General features: G+C 37.4%; 2 protein-coding genes, 1 long non-coding RNA gene and 1 pseudogene across 3 annotated transcripts; 3 read left to right on the top strand and 1 right to left on the bottom strand.

Annotated features, from left to right (window-relative positions):
* The first annotated feature begins 1,053 nt into the window (after window positions 1-1,053).
* On the top strand, window positions 1,054-9,446 carry LOC112193226. Its single transcript, XM_024333298.2, has 21 exons — window positions 1,054-1,270; window positions 1,423-2,308; window positions 3,148-3,219; window positions 3,322-3,526; window positions 3,641-3,746; window positions 4,842-5,090; window positions 5,210-5,299; window positions 5,601-5,693; window positions 5,831-5,912; window positions 5,993-6,052; window positions 6,131-6,183; window positions 6,274-6,440; window positions 6,850-7,060; window positions 7,180-7,237; window positions 7,337-7,393; window positions 7,481-7,726; window positions 8,434-8,498; window positions 8,605-8,661; window positions 8,745-8,838; window positions 8,990-9,130; window positions 9,220-9,446. Exons 2-21 carry the CDS (start codon window positions 1,460-1,462, stop codon window positions 9,319-9,321), a joined length of 3,057 nt encoding a protein of 1,018 aa, XP_024189066.1. The 5' UTR covers window positions 1,054-1,270; window positions 1,423-1,459; the 3' UTR covers window positions 9,322-9,446.
* Window positions 9,447-9,681: 235 nt separating this feature from the next.
* Window positions 9,682-13,290, top strand: LOC112193230 (probable pectinesterase 15). Its single transcript, XM_024333300.2, has 5 exons — window positions 9,682-10,969; window positions 11,143-11,314; window positions 11,394-11,600; window positions 12,209-12,477; window positions 12,903-13,290. The coding sequence occupies exons 1-5, from the start codon at window positions 10,560-10,562 to the stop codon at window positions 13,144-13,146; spliced, it is 1,302 nt and encodes a 433-aa protein (XP_024189068.1). The 5' UTR covers window positions 9,682-10,559; the 3' UTR covers window positions 13,147-13,290.
* Window positions 13,291-15,696: 2,406 nt separating this feature from the next.
* LOC112193229 lies at window positions 15,697-21,486 on the bottom strand (annotated as a pseudogene).
* A 1,123-nt stretch (window positions 21,487-22,609) lies between these two features.
* On the top strand, window positions 22,610-23,691 carry LOC112193231. The gene is made up of 2 exons (XR_002933811.2): window positions 22,610-23,084; window positions 23,186-23,691. It is a non-coding gene; the product is annotated as an uncharacterized LOC112193231 (long non-coding RNA).
* Window positions 23,692-24,969: the final 1,278 nt, after the last annotated feature.

Here is a 24,969-nt window from a genome sequence, read left to right as displayed (position 1 = left end):
ACGTTAGTCTTCAACTTGATGAGATCGAGAAACAAATTTAAGAATGAGAAATCTTAGAGATTGAGATTTAGGGGAACAATCTTTAGGGGAGGCTGAGAGTAAATAACAACTTTAGTCTTCAACAAACCCTTAGGAGAGAGATCTGATTTAGGAAAAAGTTTGAAAATAGGTGATGCGATAACTCATATCCAGTTACCCTTCGGGGCTTATTATTCACTACAAGAGACCAAAACAATAATAAAATTTAACAAAATAAAAAGAAAAAAAGGAGAAAGGGTTCCTCCTCCCCCTTGTGATGGTGACTAGGGACAAGACGTTCGATCGAGATCGCAATCACATTTTAAGAATATAAAATGTGAATGTATATTAATATTAGGTTATTATTAGTAATTTGTAAAATTGAATAAAGGGATTCAAACTCAAAATCTTAAATCCACGAGCCAAGTACCATTTTGCCTAGTGGTATAAGTCTCCCCTTTACAAGTACTTAAGTAGGAGGTAATGAGTTCGACTTACAATAGATTAGTTGTTGTATATGAGTTGTTTATTTGATTAAATTTTTTTTCCTTAAATCTACGAGCAAATGCTATTTCCTAAAAAAAAAAAATGCAATATTAAATTTGATTGTTCTTTTCCAATAAGCAAAATTTTTTTTTTCTTAAATCTACGAGCAAATGCTATTTCCTAAAAAAAAATTGCAATATTAAATTTGATTGTTCTTTTCCAATAAGCAAAAAAAAATTCATGGAGCAACCCCCTCCTGCCCTCCACAAACTTATTTCTAGCTTGCTTGATGACTTGTGTGAAAGTCCTAGAATTAGGATTATAAATTCTGAGATGTAATTTGTTCTTTGCTTTTATTGGGTCTTTTGGTTCCCATATATCCAAAAAAAAAAAAAAAAAAACTCGGTAAAAAAAGCGAAATTTGAAAAAATGACTGATTTACAGCGATTTGAGGTCATTTTACCTACTAGTTAAGTTTTAATTACGAATCCTGCCATTGCACTTTTCCTACTAGGCCATCGCTGATCCCTCTCTCTCTCTCTCTTCACAGTTGGGGTGAGTTCAGCTTCCAATAACAGCGAGATATCGTGGCCCGCTCTGCTTCTTCTATCTCTTTCTCTCTCCCTCTCTATTAAAATCCACGCCCCCCAAAATAAAAAGCCGAACACCAAAAAAACCAGACTCACTTCAAAAACCCTAATCCGATCTCACCTCTCACTTTCTAACCGTCACAATTCCAACGCATGGCCCTCATCTGATACATCCGGTAACTCTCTCTCTCTCTCTCTCTCTCTCTCTCCCCCAATTTCGTTTCTAAACCCTAGAAACCTAGATTTCTAGGGTTTAGTAATTTCGATTTTGAATTGTTGGGGATTGTGTTTGATTTTTTTTTTTTTTGGTTCGGTTTGTTTCGATCAGATTTAGGGGGGAGATTTTCTGTGTTGGTTGGATCGGCATGAAGCGAGATTTGGCTTCTGTATTGGAGGGCCAGTCTCAACTCGCCGATTCTGTGGTTGGGACTCGCGCCGAGGAGGCGAGCCCTACGCTTCGAGTTTATGAGAGACTGAACTCCAAGAGATTCAAAGGCGCTATTGTCGATGGTTTGATTGTGTATACGCGGGCCAGGAAGCCCGGGATCAATGGCCGGAGTGGTTTGTCGGAGGATGCGAAAGCCGCCGCCGCCGGGAGTACGAGATTGGATGAGGTCAGAAATGCTCCAGGGTTTGAGAGTGATCAGCTGACTGAAGTTGTAGTTAGGGATGAAGGGAGTAGCGGTTTGGTGATACCTAGGAGTAGGGGTGGGAAGGGGAGTGAGATATGGATGCCTTTCGTTGGGGATCACGATATCGATGGGGAGTTGGTTGAAGTTGTAGTTAGAGAAGAGGGCAATTGTAGTTTCGAAATGAGTAGAAAGCGCTCTGCTGCCTTGAACGGCAGAGCTGCTAATAGTAGAAAGAGGGGAAAGGATTCACAACCAAGGTCATCGAGGAGGAAGCGCTTCACGCGATCCACATTGAGACCTAGTGTCGAGCCTCCGCTGGAAAATGGATCAGTGGCTGTGCTAGGATCAGAGGCTTTGCCTGGATCAGAGGCCGTGACAGGGTTAGAGATTGTGCCAGTTGAAGCAATTTCTGATGTAGAGGAGGAGAAACTAGTTGAAGTCAGTACACTGCTGTCAAATAGTAAGCTAGAATTGAAAATGTCGAAAAAGGTTGTGCTTGACAGGAAGCCTACTACTGTCAAGGAGCTGTTTGATACAGGCTTGGTTGATGGGGTAACAGTGATTTACATGGGTAGCAAGAAGGTAACTTTTGATTTTTATATATATATAAAGAACCTTCTAGTTTCATGATGCATTGCATGTCTATAATGTTATCTTCAGTTATTGTATGAAATGTCTTTTTTCTCGTTAACCTCACAGAATATTGGGATTGAAGTAATTTCTTTCACTTATCTGTGGTATTATGTCTGTATTGGTCCCATGTAACATACTTTGAAGAAATCTACCTGGTATGAACAGATATTTGGCTGAACTAGAAAGTAAGAAAGAATGAATGATGGAGGTAAACAACCGCCCAACTAGATTTCAAATTGAGCACCCATTATTTACCCTGCCGTACCCACCCAAGTAGGCCTTTATGTGTCTGTAGATATAATGGTCTCAGAAAGTGGGATTATTTATGTGGATAAAGTAATCTTGTATGTTACTCAAAAAAGTATTATGATTATAGAGTATATTACATTTATGGAATAATTATTATCGGCATTTCCACTTTATATTATAAATTATATAAATAAATCTTATGCTGATCATAATCAATATTGGTGATGGAATAGTACGGAGCAGAAGATACTCACAGGCATCATATTTTGACGCGTACAATTTCTATAGGACACTCATTTACGTTTGAACCTCATCACACCTCTTTCTGGATGTAGATGGTGTAGTTATCTACAATTTGTTCACCCAATATTGAAAGTATTTTTTTAATTTTAAAAAGATGTTATCCTTTACATAAATGTGTGTGGAATATTTAGTCGATATCCATCTGTTGTTATGTCCTCAATTTGATTGTTGGTGTATCTGTTAAGATCAATATTTTCAACCTTGTCTTCTGCTAAAGTTGGTTATTACTCATTCAGGCGTTTGGTCTGCGGGGCACAATAAGAGATGGAGGGATTTTGTGTTCATGTATATCTTGCAATGGCTGCAGAGTGAGTGAAATTTGTTGCTACAGTATTGTTTAACATCCCAAGTTGTTTTCTGAGTTCAGTTAGCATTTATTTATTTGCTTCATACTGTGCTAATCAATGCAGGTCATTCCACCATCTCAATTCGAGATTCATGCTTGTAAAACATACAGACGAGCAGCACAGTACATTTGCCTTGAGAATGGAAGGAGCCTGCTTGATCTTCTGAAGGTGTGCAGGAATGCTTCTCTGCATACATTGGAGGCAACAATTCAGAAGTTCATCAATTCTTCACCAATAGACAAATATTTCACTTGTAAAAACTGTAGCGGTGAGTTTTGACCCATTTTTTAGTTCCTTTTTGGAGCAATATTTTGAAGCACGTTGATGAGAGTATTTTTTTCCAACATCTTTCTTGATTGTTATTCTGTTCTATTATTTCTAGTGTCCTTTCCTCCTTATTGTGCTCTGGAAGATGGATCGCTTTGCTATTCTTGCATGGAGTCAAATAAACCTCACAGCCCATCTCAGGAATCTAGTAAAAATCTCAGGTATATAGCTCTTTTATATTTGGAAAGTAGGTCAACCTTTGCTGTAGATTTGTGGGTTATGGTTTACTTGATTGTAGGTAAACTGAGTTGTGTTTTGATTATGAGTTTTGCCATGTTTTAGCCCATATTTTGCATCTTGTCTTCTTATGTTTATACCTTGGTAGCAACAGTTGGGATCTCAAGCACAGTGCTACTTGCATTGAATTGTAACAGTTATATATATATATATATATAGATGATATACAAAAATAGAATGGATGTGTTCAGTTTATTTATAAGTTATAACTTCAATTATTAGGTAATAAAAGAAGAAAATTGCTTTTCATTTTTTTTAATGGCTAATGTAAAGGCTTTGACTAGTACTTGAGCTATGTTTTACTGAGCTATGTTTTGCTGTTTTCTAACTTACCTATATTGGGAAGGTACCTATATTGGGAAGGTCTCAAGGCTTGCGCCTGAGTGTGAAATAAAATTGGTGGATTTTAGATGAAGTCACATCAACATTTCTATGTTCGTTTCGTTAATTAAAGCTATTGTGTAATTGTTCCCATTGATTTCACTTTTTATTATTATTTTAATGTTTGTCAAAATTGGGTTACAGTGGTGTTAATTTATGCTTTTTAGATTTAAATTTATAAAATGTTGGCTATTTATAAAGAAACTGATGGTAATGTTGACTCCCATTAAATACCTTTTTTTAATTCTTTAACTTGGCAATGTATTGCCATTCAAGGCCCAGTTTTGGGGTTGGCTCCCTCTTGAGATTCTGTCACTAACCTTATGGTTGATTCAGTGTCTCTGCTGTTGTTTTTGTTTTTAATGAAACTGACCAGATGAATGAAGTTCTGTTGCTAGTGAAATGAATTTTTGGAAGCCTAAATATGGTTTGTTTGTGCTCTGTATAGACCAATTGACTCATAAACTGGCATCATATGCGAGACTATTATTTTACTATTAGTTTTATATATTTTATGAAATTGCTTTTATGTATCCATATTGAAGGTAGAAAAAATGTTACTCAGTTGTTTCTGTTTTTCATATTTGTATATCGGATTGTAGTGATATTTCAATTCCTTTTGCTATTTCTTATTGCAGAGCTTTGCTGCCTGCTTCGTTGTCAATGTCCCCGAAAAATGCTAAGTCCCCAAAAACTGCAACACCGAAGTCTGCAAGAAATGGAATTTTAAAGACTCCTAAAAGTACAATCTTAAGGCCCCCAAGAGGTGCTATCTCAAAGTCCCCCAAAAGTGCAATCTTAAATTCCACAAAGAGGGCAATCTCAAAGCTCCCAAAAAGTGCAATTTCAAAGTCTCCCAAGAGTGCTTCTCTTTGGAAGACAACTAAGTATGTCTATTCTTGTGCTGGAGTTATATGGAATATGGAAGGATACAATATTTAGTGAAATTATTTTTTCAAAAGCTTTTTGCGGAGCCTTTAGTTATATGCTTCTACTTTCACTGCAGATTATCAACACCAGTTTCGATCTCAAGTCCATCAAAAAGTGCTTCTCCAATGCGCTCAGAATATAAGAGTGGATGGAAGATAACATCAAAGTTGGTATCTTTTTTAATTTTCTTCCATATCCAAATAGAATCATTGATTTGTTTCAATATATTCTTTCTGCTAGCGTTTTGTTTAATTGCATGAAGAACACCTAATTCTTGAAATCATTTATTTTTTTACACAAGTATCATTCATTCAAGAAACATTCTTGTAAGGTTTTTATTTTTTCTATTTTTTAACTGTAATTTTTTATTATATTATTTTATTTTCTATACACTCTTTTGCCTTCCAAATATGCTCGATACTTTCTGTATATCATTTCATGATTTTGAGATGCTTGTATGTTTATAGGTCATCAAAATCAGTCCTGATCTCAAGGTCCCCTAGTGCTGCTTCAATGTATTTTTCTTCACAAAAGAAAAGTCAGTGGAGGATTACAACTAAGTAGGTTGCTTCCCCTCCTGTTTGTTATTGGTTTTGATTCTGATAACTTTGGGTTAAACAGATTTTTGGCTGAAGGATTTTCTTCTCATTTGTGACATGAATTTCTTGTTTACGTTTTGGGTGCATCTTTTCTGAAGAGATCAGCGCCTGCATAAGTTGGTTTTTGAGGAAGGTGGATTGCCTGATGGAAGCGAAGTAGCATATTATGCCCGTGGACAGGTTGTTGTGAAACAGATTGGTGATGCTTATATGCTACTTATATTCTTATAGCAATTCAATAACTCCCATCTTTTGTACAGAAATTGCTAGTTGGTTATAAAAAGGGTTTTGGAATATTTTGCCGTTGCTGCAACACTGAGGTATTTTCGACTGCTGTTTGCACTTACGGTAATTCTATTTTATAAAATTTGACATATCTATATTTTTTCATTCTGCAGGTGAGCCCCTCGCAGTTTGAGGCTCATGCAGGTTGGGCTACACGCAGGAAACCGTAAGTTTCTGTATGATTATTTAACAGCTGCATTGCACTTTTTTTTAAACACGTTTTTATTCTATTGTTTGTGTTTGTAATATTTGGCAGCTATGCATACATATATACCTCCAATGGCGTGTCTCTCCACGAATTGGCCATATCTTTGTCAAGGGGTCGCAAGTATTCAGCCAAAGATAATGATGACTTGTGCATCATTTGTGCAGATGGCGGGAATCTTGTTCTTTGTGATGGATGCCCACGGGCCTTCCACAGAGGTATAATCTTAAATTCTTGTTTAGCTTTTAATTGACTCAGAATTAGTTCTTCTGGTTGAGCCAAAACTTTATTTGGCTCTTTACCCACTATGAGGGGTGGTTAATAGGAGCCCGTGAAAGCTGTGAAAGAAAGGGAGGAAAGGGCAAATGCTTTGTTTGCAATCCTTTAATTATGTTTTAAGTTTATAATGTTTAGACACTACTTTCAAATTTGTTGCTTTGTTTTGTTGTCTACTAGAAATAGTGTCAATGGGGAAAATATATAATTCATTTCACTGGTATTTGTAGATTAACTTAAGTTTTTGGGGGCATTCATGATGACAATGCTTATCGATTTCCATTTCTGAGACATTTCTGCAACTACATCTGCCTTGTATGAATTTTCTGTTGAATTGTTTGCCCCATGCAGATTGTGCATCTCTATCAGGTGTCCCTCGTGGTGACTGGTACTGTAAGTTTTGCCAGAATATGTTTCAAAGGGAGAAGTTTGTGGAACATAATGAAAATGCTGTTGCCGCTGGAAGGGTTGAAGGAATTGATCCTATAGAACAGATAACCCAAAGATGCATCCGTATTGTCAAAGACATTGAAGCTGAACTTACTGGATGTGTATTATGTAGGTAATAATTAGAAAATTATTTTGTTAATTGTATTCATTTGCAGTGGGGTATGGGCGGTTCGATATAGTTCTCTTTGTGCTCTTAATTGATATTGTTTATGTATTCGTTCGTGTATACAGGGGGTATGATTTTAGCAAATCGGGATTTGGTCCACGTACTATTATACTTTGTGATCAGGTAATTTTCTTTGGCAGTTTTGCGCATTTGGGTTTCTATACTAACATACTTTTGTTTTTATTCAAACTACTAAATGGCATTCTTCTTTACTTGTGCCAGTGTGAGAAGGAATATCATGTTGGCTGTTTGAAGAAACATAAAATGGCAAACTTGAAGGTAGGTGCACCAGATAACTTAATAAATTAAAGCACCTTTAAAAGTATACTTTGTAGATTGGAAGTGTTGATGCTACTTCTTTGACAGGAATTGCCAAAGGGGAAATGGTTTTGTTGCACAGAATGCAATAAAATTCAATCTATTTTGCAAAAGTGTTTATCAAGGGGAGCTGAGGAGCTCCCAGATTCTCATTTGGATATTATGAAGAGAAAGCACGAGGAAAATGGTTTGGAGACTGTCAATGGTTTTGATGTCAGATGGAGACTTATTAGTGGCAAAATGGCTTCTCAGGAATCTCGGTTATTGCTTTCAAAGGCTGTTGCTATCTTCCATGTAAGTGCTGCCCTCTCTTCTTAAAAGTTGTGATGCTGGGCTATAGCAAGTTATATTTACTTTGGAGATGTTTCATATAATCCCCATCTGCACCATACCATTGCTTATGTGGTAAATGACCTTTTTGTCAGTATGATTATTTCCACTTTTTCCTTGTTTGTTTGTTTTGTTTTCATTTTTATATAAATTTTTAATTTTTAAAGAAGACTAGTTTCTTCATTTTATGTGGGTTTTTTTTGATTCCCTCAATTTTTTTTCTTCTGTGAGTAATCCACTGAAATTTTACTTTTACAATTGCATAAAATTTGGTTGGTAGGGAAGAAGGAAAGAGGACAAAAATATAATAGAGGTCCTATTTCATATCACTTTAAAATAAGGGAAACAGATTGCCTCTTCCATTTTGTTGCACGTGTTGAAAAGAACTTGAATGTCTGTTTCCGGCCAAAATTTGCTTTAGATTCCGGTTACTATTTTCAGTTTTGGTGAGCTGGTGGCCGAGCTTGAATTTTTTATTTTTTTATTCTTAATTTTTTTTTCTGCATGAGTGAAAAATAGAAGTTAACAGGTCTAAATGGTAGAATATACTATGCGATTTAATATTGGTAATTCGTCAGTTGCATACCGGAAGGATTTAGTTACTTATGACAGCATTAATGGGACCCTACCATTGTAGTATTTAATGGCTTTCTCCCATATCTTTGTTTCAGGATTGCTTTGATCCAATAATCGATGCAGAATCTGGGCGTGATCTCATTCCTGCCATGGTTTATGGGTAATCATTCAATTTTTTTTAATGTTCTGTTTTAGATAATTGATGCTGCCTTTAGATTTACATTTTACCAATTATTTGCTAACTCTCTGCCTGCTTTTTCTCTCAGAAGGAATGTTAGGAGCCAAGAATATGGGGGGATGTACTGTGCAATTCTTATGGTCAAGTAAGAATTAGTTGTTTGATTTCTGATCTTGGACTTTGCTTACTTGTCACATAATTGATAAAACTAATATGCTGATTTTGCAGCTCAACTGTTGTATCAGCTGCTATTATTCGTGTTTTTGGTCAAGAAGTTGCTGAGCTACCTTTAGTTGCTACAAGTAGTGGTAACCATGGCAAGGTGAGACTAATTGTTTTTTCTTTCGTTGTACATACATCTACTAATTATACCCAAAGCCATTGCTCTCGTTCGCGCAACTTTCCTCTCTCTTTCGTATCAACTGCAAGTAAGTATTTAATACCAATTTAAATTTAATTTCTTGAATGCACAGGGCTACTTCCAATCATTATTTTCCTGCATTGAGAAGCTGCTAGCTTTCTTGAGTGTGAAGAACCTTGTGCTGCCGGCTGCCCCAGAAGCAGAATCCATATGGACAGAAAAATTTGGTTTTACAAAGATAGATCCGGACCAGGTATGCTTGATTTTTGTTGAGCCGATGCATATATAATTCTACTTGTTCTTTTTGACTGGCTAATATTTTGGTGTATCCCTTGCGTGCAGCTTATTAACTACAGGCGGACTTGCTACCAAATGATAACCTTCAAAGGAACATCAATGTTGCATAAAAAGGTTCCTGAATGTCGACTTGTAAATACAGCATGATAGATTTTTGTTTTTGTTTTATGTTTGCTGATGTTTATTATTTGCAAGCTCCCTGCTTCCAGTTCATGGTTGTAAAATTTTATGAATTGGAATTGTCAAGCCTCTGCTGTTCTTCCTTTGAGCTCTGTCTCGGTTGTTCATATCGACATATTCATTGACCTTCGGCTTATTTTTTAATCTATTTATTCTTTAGCTTCTGAAAGGCCGAAGGCTTATATATCGTACCATGCAAGAGTTAGAATTTCAGATTCAAATCATGGTGAAGTGACTGACTGGCTAGCGGCTATTGGAATAATGCTAGGTAGTTTCATGACAGTGAGATGCTATTGGTATAAATTGGTGGTATCGAGTTTAATTGAAATTGGTGTAAATTGTTGATAGAATTGATGGTACTATATGTGAAGTAGTGTCAATAAATTCGTGATAGGATCAGGCCAGACATCAAGTGTAGAAATTCATCCATGTCCAGTAGATTTGGATTTGTTTTGATATTCCGTTGAGAAATCACTACATGCTTGGAGCACGTTCCAAACTTTCTTATAACTTCCTGGATGTTCAGTCATTGGGACTCCCTGGTTTCTGAGATTTCCTACAAAAGTTCCACCTAGGTGGAATTCCTTTGTCATAGTAGGCATTCATGGAGAGAAACAGCTGCTTCCCGAGATTGTGCATGGCGGTCATTGGGTGGGTAAAATTGACACCCTTTCTTTTGTAAACCCCATCCTTCCTCTTCCTATGTTCATGCACATTTGCATTGAAATACACGTGGAAATAGAAGGGGTGTCTGTAAAAAATGGGTGTCAATTTTACTCATTTTAAAAATAATTTATAGAAAAGCTGTTGGAGTTGCTTGAATCTCAATTCCCCCCCTCCCTCTCAGTACACTAAAAAATTTCAAAAGATCAAAATTGAAGTTCAAGTAAAGACTCTATCATCACCACCAAACCATTCAAAAATTGCATGCACACACCTTCTACCATTTTCAAATGCTTTCATCATGAACAAAACCCCATTGATTTTTTTTCCCATCTCTAGCTTAGCGTATGCAGTTTCCATCTCCATTCCTTCCTATCCTTCTAAAGCAGACCATGTAATCATCTCCATACATACAAACAGCATATAAAATCCCATACAACTCCTACCTCCCACGCCAAATACAACACACGCCCTTTACATGAGACCCAATTCCCACAAGTCCTCTCTCCCTTTTCTACTCTAATTTACCCGAGCTCTTAAGCATGAGAACCAAAACAACATTCTTCTTTTGGCTCTCTGCCTTGGCTATTGCACTAGTTTCCATTACCTTTGCACTCCGCAGCTTCTCATCTCTTTCCTCAACTTCTGTAATCTCCAACTTTGTGCAAACTGGCTCCGATCTTGCCATGTTTGATGTTTTTTTCAAGCAAAGTGTTGAGACCTTATTGTCAACCGTGAGAAGCATTGTGTCCAGACACCATCATCACCAGCAGAGGATAAACTGCGACGAAAAATGGAACTCGAGGCTCATATCCGAATTCAATGTGTCACTTGTTTTGACTGTTGGCTTAAATGGCTGCACCAACTTTAGTAGTGTGCAAAAGGCAGTAGATGCCGTTCCTGAGCTTAGCACTAATAGGACACTCATCATAATCGACTCAGGTACTTACAGGTAATATGAATTCTTGTCAGATCCGGACTACTAATAATCAAGCAAGACTGCACATGATCAATTAATGGTCCGGATTAACGGTTTGATAATATAACATGTTGGATTATCTAATAAGAGAAAATTCTCTGGATTTACTTTCCTAACGAAATGCATTATCACATATATAATGGCAGGGAGAAGGTGACAGTTAATGTTAGCAAGACCAATTTGATATTTCAAGGTCAGGGTTATCTTAACACTGCCATAGCTTGGAATGACTCGGCCAATTCTTCTGGGGGTACTGGCCGAAGCTCTTCAGTTTCTATATCTGCTCCCAATTTCACTGCCTACAACATTAGCTTTAAGGTAAAGCAAATCTAAATGGCTGATACTTTAATGTTTCTGATGTTGTATTGCATTTGGTTAATTAAATTTCTTTGAGAAGAACACAGCTCCGCCACCATCAAAAGGCAGAATTGGAGCACAGGCAGTGGCACTTCGAGTTTCTGGAGATCAAGCTGCATTTTATGGATGTGGTTTCTATGGGGCGCAAGACACTCTCAATGACGACCGTGGAAGACATTATTTTAGAGAATGTTTCATTCAAGGATCCATAGATTTCATTTTCGGAAGCGCTAGATCACTATATGAGGTACAACATGGATTAAAATTAGGACTTGCCACCTCTTTTTCTATTTTTTCCTACATATATAAGAAATGCTTCTTTGGAGGGGGATCACATATACTTCATTTTATGCTGTATTATTATAACAGTGATGATGCATGATGTCAACCTTGATCTACATTGTTGATCGATTCAAATTAATGGCTTACGCTTTTCTGGTCTAGTGATTTTCTAACATGGCCAAGACTTCGTTACAATGGAAGCGTGATAAAGCCAGAGCCCAGAGTGAGCTATAAACCATTGCAATGAGCCTGGTGTGCATGACCTCGGCCTCATAGAGATTATGAATAACCCAACTAACTCAAGAGGTTTAATTTCGTAACCTCTAAGCCTCATCACAACTCAATAGTCAACATATAGGACAGGGGCTGCACCTATAATGTGATTTTCTGTACCGCTTCAGGTGCATGATGAGGTTGCTTGTGACTTTGTGAGCGTCCTAACTTCATTTGCATTGTTGACTCATTCCCTAATAACTCAACTTTTGGGGATCGTGATTTGTTACACGTACACCATTAGTTCAATGCCACTATTTTAAGCAATTCATGGATATATATTACTATTTTGTAACACAGGGGTGCACCATTAATTCAATAGCAAATCCAGTGAAAGGTGGGATTCCACTGAAAGGTAGGATAAGTGGAGCCATCACAGCACAAGGAAGGCAATCAATGCAGGAGCAAAGTGGGTATTCCTTTGTGAATTGCAGTATTGGAGGAAGTGGGAGAGTGTGGCTTGGTCGAGCTTGGGGAGCTTACGCCACTGTGGTTTTCTCCAAAACGTACATGTCTGACGTTGTTGCTTCAGATGGTTGGAATGACTGGAGTGACCCTTCTAGAGATCAGTACGTGGTTTCTCCCCTCGTTGTTTCAGATGGTCTGAAAGTCGCAATTTCAATTTTTCATCTGTAGCTGTCTAATTGGAGCAGTTTGTGGACAAGACAATAATTTTGTCGGGTTGGTAGACCAAAGGAGAATGTGTTGCTGATGATTTTTATCTCTAGTGAAAATGAAGCAAGCACATGGACAAAACTTGTGCAAAACATGCTCTCTTTCCGTCCACCAAATTCACAAAAATCATTGAGTGTTTGTTCTTAAGTACAATGTCAGAAATCACATGGCAAAATTGATGCAGCCAAAAAGTACAGGGTTTTTATTGGAATCCAACTGGAAACTCCAAGGACCATTTTTTGTAATTTGGCCAAAATTCAATTGCTCATTTTTTGTTTTACACTCTTACTAAGGGGATTACATAACTATTTGAATGCAGGAAAGTGTTTTATGGGGAGTACGAGTGCATAGGACCAGGAGCAAATAATACAAATAGGGTCTCATATTCAAAGCAGCTCAACGAATCTGAGCAGCACCCTTTTTGGATGTTTCCTACATTGATGGGGATGAATGGCTTTTATATACTCCACTCTTCAGTCTTCATGAAGATTACCATATGCACAATTATCAGTTTACTTACTAGTATGTGTAATGTTCCCTCTCCCAGGCGTGTCGCATACTGATATTTGATTGATATTCTCGTAACATACATGTATTGTCCGAAAGAAAAAGGAAAAACTCTTCTCAGCTACTAGGATTACTATAACATTTTTATTGTGAGGATATCTTGGAATCTCTTGCACATTATGTGTTAACTTATATATTGTTGTCTGTTCACTCTCAATGTATGAATGTGTATTTGGTAGCTGCATGTGATCATGTTGTCATCTACTGCTTGTGACTTGGATACACATTTACGCAAACGTACGTATCATTGTCAAAATAGGGAAATATTATGCCCAAAGTTTATCGTACCACGGGGATTAGTGGCTAACCCACAATCCTTGGGTAATCGGAAATAAAGACACTTAGCAAACAAAGAAAAGAAAAAGAAAATAAATAAAAAGGCTAATCTAAGGCACCAAGCCTTAGCGATGCTTGGCTTTGGTTTCACCAAAGCCTAATCAAAACTAAGAGCCTAGTGGTGGATATGCACAAATGAGTCGAAATTTGTAGGGGGTTTTGAATTGGGAATCAACTAAATTAAACGCAAGCGAAAAGTAAACTAAACAACTAATTAACGAACTAGAAAATTAAATTTGGGTTTTCAAATTAATGGGAACATGGGAGTGTCGGGTGATTCACACTAACTCTCTTGCAAATATCGATACCAATTTCACAAATGCATGTATTTCCTATATGTGTTAAGTCCCGTATCTAGTACCGGTCAAGACTACTAAACCAATTATCCTTTCGGTGTATCGATTATGCCGGTTAGGGCCACAATCAACTCTCTAATTTGGGCATTACGCCGGTTAAGGCCGCAATATCCAAAATTAGAGGCCTAGAGAGCAAGATAATAGAGACCCAAGCAAGCTTAGCTACAATTAAGCTAGCTAATGGTCACCACACTTAAATCCTAGATGCCACAAGACTAATAAGTTGTCAATTTATCAATCTATTCATCGTAATTGCCCACAACATAATTCCAAAGGTTGACAAAGCCTAGAAACATGCTTCTAAGGACCAATAAATTCGAATTTAAAGCATACACAATGGAAATTGCATTTATTAAAATTAAAGCATCAATATTTATACAAGATGAGTTAGGGGTTCACAACCCTAACTCCCAAAATTGAACTACTCACTATCCATAGTTAAATACATCATCAATAGCAAATAAAATTATGGAATAGATAATAAGGAAGAGAGGGGAGAATTAGCTTAGTCACTCCTAGCTATGAGCTAGTATGAACCAAGCAATTTCTTCACCCAACTACCCAAAATAGAGGTGTGGTGCTCTTGATGACGATTCCCTTCAAGACTTGAGTGAGTCTTTCTAAATTCCCCAAATAAAACTAAAGAAAATATGAAAAAAATGGAGGAAAAGAGGAGAGAGAGAGAGCATCCCAAAAGGGCTGCCTCTGTTTGGTGTGTGCGGCGCTGTCGGTGTTTGCTCCTCCTAGAGGAGAATAGGTCGTGGGATATATATATTCGAGAGAGAGGGAGAGAATGGTTAATTATTGAAGTGGGTGGCTGTTGGTCTTCCAAGAGGAAGAGATGGATAAGCTTCACGTGCTGAGTATGTGAGGAAGAGAAAAAAAAAATGCTGATCGCCAGCCACACGTTGGCTCTTAATTGGCATGAGGTAATTCATGTAATTGTTGCATGTTTTGGCCGGAGGCTATGCTTGATTAATTAATCAAACTAATGATTAATTAATATAACATTTTCTCTTTTCTGCAATTTTCTTCTTTCTTCTTTTCTATTTTTCTTTCTTCCCCACATTCCACAATCTCGAATATTTCCATATATATTGTCAAGGGACTGGTCGGGTTTCGCTCTCAAACTTGCATTGACCATGGTTGACTGTGTCGACAATTTCATATTTTTGTCAGTAATTCCAATTAGCTCCATTTTGTACAATTTTCTCCCGATTTCCGCAACTCCGCTTATTACCTACAAATAAATAAAAATAGATTAATTACATATTAATTGACATGGGGATTTGCTTATTTATAGTGTTTTAGATATAATTACACGCATATAAATGCGTATAATCAGCTTGTTATATACTGATATTTGATTGACATTCTCGTAACGTACATGTATTGCCCGAAAGAAAAAGAAAAATGCTTCTTAGCTACTAGGATATCTTGTAATCTTCCTATTATCTAGCACATTATGTACGTATTAACTTATTTATTATTGTCTGTTCACTCCCAATGTATGAATGTGTATTTGGTAGCTGCATGTGATCTACTGCAAACATTGAAATTAACTATATGATTTCATCACAATGCCTTATTAATTGATTTTAAATTTTGTAGATTGTCTTGACTTTTGAATTAAGGACGTGAGAATCTTTAACATGGGTACTCACTACTGACTAGTGGTTGCAATTGACTATTATATACAAGACCAACATAAATATAATGAGGAAAAAGTAAAAGGATTAAGAAACACAGTACTTGTTATTCATATGATATATAACACAAATTGTTTAGTGAAATGAAGTTCATATCAACAAGATATTGTGTTAAAGCACTACTGTTGTTGATATGAACTTGACAGTATTAAAGTAGAGGAAACTAATTAACATGTACAATATATTGAAACTGTTACAGGCGACTCTTGCTTGTATCCATATATATTCAAGCTGAATCTGCAACAAAGTTTCACATGCAGGAACATTGATTTTATTTATTTATGCTGAAGTTAAAGCTTCTGACCTTTGTTTCGAGTGGCTTCATATAATTGCCTAACATCTTGAATCAAATAAGACATGCTTGAGTGCGATGAACCTCCTTGTTCCATTGCTCTTCTTCCCTTCTCTCCAATTTCTGTTGCTCTCTTTCTTCTCTTTTCTCCTTCTTCACCTCCAAACGTATTGCCTTCTTCACCCCATCTTTCTTCACCAACACTCCAACTTTCTCTTCATCCCCCCATCTAGCAGGAATCTCCACACCAACCCGAACACCGATCTTTAAAACCTCTATGATCAATTTTTCGTTAAGGAATTGCTCAGCGAATAGAGGGCATGTGATCATTGGTGTTAGATCCATAATTACCTAGTAATTATTCCCCTAATCTTTCACTTTTGCTTAACCTTTGTGTTATTTATATATAGGGAAAATCGTCCGTACAGTACCTGACCTTTACTCCATTCTAAACTTCAGTACCTCACGTTTAGAAAATATCAGAACAGTATCTGATGTTCTAACCCCGATCAAAGATTGGTACCTGGAGCCGTTAGCACCGTTACAAAAATTGACAGCTGCCATATTTTGATCATTAAATGACCAATTTACCCTTCCCCCCCCCCCTTTTTCTCATATAATAAAATAAAGCCAAAAAAAAATTGTTTTACGAAAATGCCAAAATGAAAGGGTGAGGATTGAGGAGGGTCATAGGTAGGAAGGGGTCAGGCGGCGACGGTGGGAAAGCTCAAGTCGTGATCTGCCCCCAGCAATTTCAAGGTGGCGGTGCAGCACAACAGCACTCCAACAAAGTCGGTGAGCAATTATCCATGAACTACAATCACCATCACCAGTACCACAACAACACTCCAACATAGTCGCTCGAGTGGCGAGAGTGGCTGGCTTCGTTAGAAGGTAGCAGAGGAATTGGAAAGTCATCATCCATCAGCCACCATCACCACCACCACCACAGCCAAAGCCACAACCATACGACCCCGTCCCCAAACTTTTTGATTCAAACAACACCCGTAGCAAATTTCAACCCAAAACACCACCAAAGTGGTTAAAGGAAAACAACTTGAGAAGATTTCCATCTTGATCACTTTGATTTCCCGAAACCCAGACAAAGCCAAGTCCTTGAGCAAGTCATTGGGTTTACTTCTTGGACAGGTTTAAAGTTGGGTCCGACTCTGATTCAAAGCAGAGCAAGAAGAAAGTGGAGGAGAATGAGAGGATGGTGGGTCTGGTGATTAAACTGGTTCACCGAATAAACAAACCCAGCTACTAGGGTCGCTGTTGCAAATGGTAAAGCAGCTGGAGAGGGTTCTCATCAATGAGAGATTTAGGAGAAGAGGAGACATGTTGTAGAATGCAGAGAAGGATTCTTCTAGATTTTGAAAAATTGTTTCTGGGTTTGATCCAAAGACCCCAAAATCTCCATCAGCTCCGTCCAGCTCCCCTCCTTCTCCATCCTCAACTCCACCATCAACTTCACATTCTCCCAATACGTCATCGTCCGCAACCCCAGCCGCTCGCCGCCTTCTGCCACTACCACAGCACCAAATTGGCTTCATGTTCATCCCTCCCAGCAAAATCGAGCCCGGTTAGACCCAGTACATGGCCGCCACTTTCGCCGTCAACTCCTTCCCCGTTTCGGATCCCAATCTTTCCGAGGCGGTCCATGGCCCAATGGTCTCTCCCAAGTTAGGCGACGGTCTGAGCGGATTTAACTGCGGCGGAGGAGGCAGGTCCACGATGGAGATAGAGTCAAGGCTGCAGTCTAGAGAGAGAGAGAGAAGGGAAGAGAAAAAGAAAATAGAAAGAAAAAAATGAACAGTAGGGAAGAGAGAAAAAAATAGAAAAAAAATGAATTAGATAAAACAAAAATGGATTAAAATATGAAAGGACGAAAATATCCTTTAACTCTTAGTTTTTGTAACAGAGCTAACGGCTCCAGGTACCAATCTTCTGTCGGGGTTAGAACGTCAGGTACCGTTATGATATTTTCTAAACATGAGGTACTGAAGTTTAGAATGGGGCAAATGTCAGGTACTGTACAGACGATTTTCCCTTATATATATTTATTATGTTTTCCTTATCATGCTAGGAAATAATGGAAAAGCTTGGAAAGGCCCTAAAAACTCAACTCTAGCACATTTTCCTATTCCGGTTAGGAGAAACTGAGCTAGGCAAGGAAGAAGGAGCAGTAGACTGACCAAATGAACTCCAAATGAGTTAAAACTTTCCAGATCCATTATAGACATCTTAAAGATCATTTTTTATGAATAGTGCAAGAGCTATTTCAGAATAAAAAGCTTTCAAAAGATTGGTGCAAATTTCTGCACTAGAAGACAAAAACTGCAAAACCGGACCTGTAAGGATTCCGGCAAAATTTTCTGCCACACCACGGTGAACTAAGCTCTGAAATTTACGATGATGATGTACACTCATGGAGGAACATTTTTTATGAATAAATCGAATGCTAATTCTGAAGTCTTAGTGGAGATTAAATTGAAGAAAGAGAGTACGAAAACATGACGAAATGAGAGTCAACGCCGGTCAACACCAGATTCCGCCCAAGTTGGCCGGCCAAGATCATGTGTGGAGGAGAAGGAAGAGCTGATTAGGGTTAGAGACTTTAGGTCTAGGTTATTTTGAAATTCAAAATTTGAAATATGACAAGTGGTTCCATTCTTACACCTTACACATTTGTCTCCCATTTATTACCTTGTTCCCTTACACAATAATCTTTCTACCCTTTCTTTTTCTCCTCTACCAAAATATTTATGGGTTTTCTAGGTCATTTCTATGTGGAGATAAAGACTAGATCCACATTTTGTGATTACACATTTGTCAATCACATCTAGCCCTTCATTTCCTTTGATCTCCACCCTCCATTCACCACTTTTGGCCTATAAAAACACCCTCCCCTCACTTTGGATGTTTTTCATGTATTCCTTCATCCATTTCATCTTCTTCCTAGCACTCTTCATTTCCTCTCCACTCTTCTTAGTTCTTCATTTTTTTAGTTAGTTTTGTTTAGCCTATGTGTAGAGAGAGAGGTATAGCATTTTTGATTGATAATCAAAACCGGAGATTATATACCTTTTGATCAATCACACTTGTGGATATATTCATAAAGCCTTGTTCTTCATCTTCTCTTTGTGTTTGTAGATTTGTATAGTGTTTTGGGTTTGAGGAAACCGAAAATACTATACTTTGAAGCATCACATCTTCTTGATTTGCATCTAGAAAGCTTGTGAGGGGATTGATTCATCTCGGTTTGGTATTGACACACCAAACCCATGGTATTGTGACTTTTTCTCACCATATTCTCTTTCTTTTTATGATGTATTACTCTTTTAAGGCTTTTATGTATATTTCCATTAGTTGTGAGTAGAATAAATTTGGGTTTATGGTTTAGCCCTAGCCAAATTTGTGTACAAACTATGTAGTTAAATTTATTATGGATCATGCCATGAATTTCTACTTTGCTAGTTTAATTGTTCATCATTTATGCATCTTAGATTTGTCACCTAAGGTTGGTAAGTGTTGATAATTTCATGGAAGTATGTTAGGCTTGACAAACTTAGTAAACTAAAGCATATTGCAAATGTAGAAATGGTAATCTTGTGAAAATCAAATAAGGTTGCTTGGGTCCTTACAATTGCGCTTATCATGTGGATGTGGCTTAGGTGTCCGATAATCAAGGGATCTTAGCTTGTATTTACATAGGTCTACTTGTGTTCGATAATCAATGAATAGGTAGAAACTAAAAGGTTTGTAGGAGAGTTATGTCCGATAATCAAGGTGTAGCTTAAATACATTCTCTAGTATAATTGTTTCTTGGTTACTCGATAATCAAGAGAATCGAGGGAGATTCCATCTTGGCATGAGCATGTTACATTTGATTACTTAGATTTGGCACAAAGGAGGTTAGATGTGATACCTTACAACCTATTTATTTCATTGATCAAAGTCTCTAATATATTTAGTTTTTATTAGCTTAGTTTATTTTTATGCAACTTAGTTTACTTTATAAATAAGTAAAATCAACCAAGCCGATTCACCACTTTACCATTGTAAATATCATTATTGATAGTTTTGGATTCCAAAGGGCCGAGACTATTAATTTGTAAAAAGACAGACTTTGCATGTGTTTTTCTTGGTTTCTTTTCATAGTGATCTAGTTAGGGTAGAGTTACTCAATCCTTTGGGTACGATACTCTCACTTTCCCATTACTAAAACTTGACCTCCTATACTTGGGAGTAGGGCACATCATACACAAATTTGCACATAGTTTTCATACTTGTGATGCACCCGACAATTAGCACACCAGAACATGCCCCTTCTATGCTTGAGTTCCAACCACAATGAGTTAAGAACCCTCCAATTACTGGACTTGAGAGAATAAGAACTTGGGGAGCCCAACCCTTGATCAAAAGGCCTCTTCCTGTGATCCTTTCCTTAAACCTCTCCTCCACTAACCACTTCTCCAATTCTTCATACTTCCCACATGTTTTGATTACCCAGATAAAGAGTTTTCCTGAGGCTTCTAAGCCTAGTCCAAGCTCTATCAGTTGATGGGACTAATCTACAAAGGCTACCAAGACAAACGTAGATGACAGACCTTGGTTGCATTGATTCAAGCCATTGCAAGCATTGACTCTCATCAATTGAGGATTTGTTACCTCTAGAAAATTTTTCTGAATAGCTCTTGTAGCATAAGGAAACTAGTCCAATGCACCAAACCTTTTTATCAAACACCTTCTCCAACTCCTCAGCACACCCAAGTTCAAGTGCATTAAAGCTATTCACCACCACCCCAAACGATTTCGCTTCAGCCTATTGATTCTTATCCCGGAAGTCATCCAAATCCGGTTGCGTGACAAATGCTCCTGGTAGCTGAGCCTTAGTGTTCTCAATCCTATGGGGCAGCCCTGGCACTACAAAAGGTTCAGAATCAGAAGTAATAGAATTGTGTGCATTATAGAATTTGATATTGTGAGAGCTCAGCAGTGAAAAGCAGCACATTCCATGGAAAACAATCCTTGGAATATTGAACTTCTGAGCTGTTTTAATTTTGAAGTCCACGAGAGGGCCTTGTCCGAGATTATGCACCATGGCTGAAGCTTCTGGTCTTCAAGGTACTTTTCTAGTGGTTCTTGCAGCATGCTCAGAGCCTTAAAGAACTTCCTCAGCAGATTTCGAGATAGTAAGGTGTCAAGACTCTCACTCCCCATTGGAAGTCCCACTTCTTGGCACGAAAATGAGATTTTCACAATGGATATTGGAAGTCCGGATTGATCTCTTGCTCGAGAAATGCATGACTCAAATCTTGAGGCCTTGTATGGAGTGGTGACCAAGCTAACAATCACACCAGGCTCTGCAAAGAGCCTAGCTATGTCTATCATGGGAATCATATGCCCTTGTGCCATAAGAGGCACTAAGACAAAGTGAGGTTGCTCCTTTTGCCTGGCTTGTGAAGCCATAGTAGACAGGAGATCACAAGGTCTAATTCCTTGCTACTAATAAGATTGGTTATATATAGGTTGATATATGGAGCCAAAATAGGTGAAATATAGTAATCTACCATGAAAAATGCGTAATCGCGCGGTTAGGTGGCCAAAGCAAAATATGACGACTTCAACAAAAATGGCTGCAACGCGAGCTTGACTTGAACACCTATTCACATTGCCACCGCTTTTATAAACTCTTAAAAGTTTTTATCACAAACACTCCCTGAAGTTTGGGCGATTCGACACTTTGGTTCCCAACATTATAAAATATTATATTGATATCTCAAAATTAATTCCTGATATACTTTTGATACCCTCAATCAATAACATCGTTAACTCTTCTTTTTTGTTAAGGGCATTTTTGTCTTTCATTCTCTCATGTTAGTTAATTAGTTATTATCATAATTATTTCTCATTTTTCATATATTAGTACTATTTATTCTTTCTATTTTTCTTATTTTTAGTTAGTGATCGGTGACTAATTATTTTGATCAAGAAAATATTGAGTTTTGTGGCAGGGAAAAAGAGAGAGGGCAAGACGAAAATACCTTAAAAAAATAGAGGAGTTAACAGTGTTCTTAACAGACGATACTACAAGTATATCGGGAATTAATTTTGAGGTACTAATGTGATAGTTTTAGAATGTTAGGAACCAAAATGTAAAATGACTCAAATTTTAGGGACTGTTTGTGACATTTACTCAACTCTTTAATTCCCTACTATACGTTCAGTCTACTTGTCCCCAATGTTTAATGTTTACTTTTGTATTTTACTTACTGCGTGCAAGAAACTTCAGTGCTGGCATGGACTTAATTAATGCATCAGACATATATTGGACTAATTGGAATGTTACTCTCACATAATCATGTCAATTATCTAAGTAGTGCCAGGGATCCCAAAATTTTGTACCAAAATTACTTACCAAATGACATGGCACTGATATTTAAATGTTGACATGGATTTCCTTATTGGATATAAAATAAATTTCATGTTTTTTTTTAAGAATTAAGAAAACTTATATTAAATAAAAGTCACAATTAAACAAAATACCAAATTAATTTAGAAAATGAATAGATTAGGCCATAGGCCTGGGCATTTTAGCCCGAAAGCTCGAAAATCCGGACCGTTACCTTGAGGAAAAAAATAGACAAAAAAATAAAGCCCGGACCATTTGAGTTTAAACGGGCCTGTCCCGGGCCTTGGTATCCATAATCCCAAAAGCCCGAAGATAAGCCTGATTCAATATAACCCTACTTTTAGGCCTGTCTTAGTGTCGACATGGCAAGTCAACATTCAAACACGAGCCTTTGAATCAACTCGCAGCCATCCCCGATCCTTTCCCAAACACAACACTCTTGAGTCTTGAGTCTTGACTTCAATTCTTCGATTCCCTTCGCAACAAGAACCTTTCGCATTTCCAGTTTCCCTTCGCCGCTCGAACCCACTCGAAGCCCTCAATCAATCAATCGATTTTTACTCTTCTAGCTTTCCAGATTTCTAATTCGATCAAGAACCCTAATTTCCAAAAACCCAGCAAAAATCTTCTTCTGGCCTTCTTCGATCACTAACTTGAAATCCAATCCCCTTCAGTTTTCCATTTCGAAACCCCAATCCTAAGGTGGAACCCGAAGCCTTTGTTCATCACTTTGGGACTTTGGTAATGGACCCGAAGCAACTGTAGTTCGTGGGGACGAGATGATGGTGGCTTCCAGCCAGTCTGAGGCCGGTGATGATAGTGCCCTGTAATATTCAAATTTTGATGATGCTTAATTTAACCCTGTTGATTGATTATAAATATCTCTAGAGCACTAATTAATCCAAATTTTATGTTTGTTAAATCAAGGTGGTGGAGAAAATGATTGGAAATCAAACACAGGTCCCGAATCTAATGAAGGAATCAATATGAATAAAGTTGGGAATGAAGACAACCAGCAAGCCATTGCTTTCTGCAAATTGATTGCCTAAATTATTGCCGCTTCTCTCAGCTAGTCTGGATCTGCAATTTTGAAGCTTTGCTTGTTTTGGACAATTTATGTTCTGCTCTTCTTGTTCTTGGTTGAGTTCACAGATGCTCTGTATCTCATCATCATTAAGTTAAATATCATGTTTCATACACAAGTCATTTTTACTGAAGATTATATCATTTGATGACAACTACTGTGGTTAGATAATATCATTATTGTTGGTTTTTTTTTCTTTTTCCTTCTTCTCTACTTTAATTAGTTTCAAGGAATTGTTGTGTTTTTTCTGCAGCTTTCATTGGTTTTGAAATTTTGTTTTCTGTTGGAAACTTAGATATTGATGGAAAGTGGAAACGTAGGTAGGTATATGTGATATGTGTTTGCTTGCTGTGCTTGTGTGCCTTTTGACTGCTGTGATTTGTAGCTTAGTTTGTGATTTGTATGATGTTATATTCTTCTTCTAAACCCAGAAAATCAGAAAACATGATGAAACTGTGGAGAAAATGAAGGTAAGCAAAATTGGATTTTTGGGCTCGAAAACCATGTAGGACCAACCCGGACCTTCACGGTCTCTATAACTGAAAAGCGTTATTTGAGCCCGACCGGAAAAAAACGAGCTTGGTCCCGGGCCTAGCAAATTGGCATGCGGTCCCGGCCCGTGCCCAGGCTTAGAATAGATGGAGTTGTGATAGCAATCTGGCTCTCTACAACCTTGATACCCAGATCAAAATATATATAGAAAAAAAAAACAATTCCCACATGAAAGATTATAACTGGGTCTTTGATGTTTGAGTTTTGAATCGATCTCTGCGAGTTTTCTTAATGTCTTTCTTTATTTCTTTCTTACCTAAAGCTTTTGCAGGTTAATGAGGCCTTGAAACCATGGTTTATTCCGGTCGTCATTAGATAAATAGAACTGAGCAGGGATGAGATTAACTAGCTTGTCCATAAATTGAGAATGCTGATGGATAATAGACTTCGAATAATCAATATTGGTCTCTCTATCTGTTTTATTCTTCATCCTTTTCCCCATTTAAGCAAGATGAAGCCAATTAACGAATAACATTGGCTGCTCTTCACGAGAAGCAGTGTAATTATATTTGTAATTGCTTTGATTTTTGTAAAACATTAGGGTTTTGATAATATACAAAATATTTTCTAAAAAACATTCTGTTTTTAAATTGAAAATAAATAAATCCCTGTCATTGAAATTTATGGAATGATATTGATGAAGTGTTGTATGCCACATCATTTGGCACTCAATTTTGGTATAAATATTTGGTGTCTCAAGCATTTTCCCAATTATCTTGAGAGTTGTTGATGAATAAGCAGTGGCAGAACTAGGAGCCGAATCTTGGAGGGGCCGGAAAAAAAAATACAATAATCTTTTTTTTTTTTTGGGACCTAGAAGACGATGTGTCGAAGTCGAAATAGGGTGACTCCTTTTTGCTTTCTGATGACTATTTAATCACTTATAATAATAAAATATGAAAAAGCATGAGGTTGCATGGGACAGTGATTCATTCAAAAGCCACCACTGTGAATAGCAAAAGGTTGGCCGAGTAGATGCTAGGAAAGTAAGAAACATGAATTAAATAAAAAGAAAAACATATGAAAGACAATTTTTATAGTAAATTAGGGGGGCCATATAAATACAAAACTGTTG

This window comes from Rosa chinensis, chromosome 3, assembly GCF_002994745.2.
Source record: "Rosa chinensis cultivar Old Blush chromosome 3, RchiOBHm-V2, whole genome shotgun sequence".
Classification (NCBI taxonomy): Eukaryota; Viridiplantae; Streptophyta; class Magnoliopsida; order Rosales; family Rosaceae; genus Rosa; species Rosa chinensis.
The sequence above is the reverse complement of the archived record's forward strand: the minus strand, read 5'-3'. Positions and strand labels throughout refer to the sequence as shown.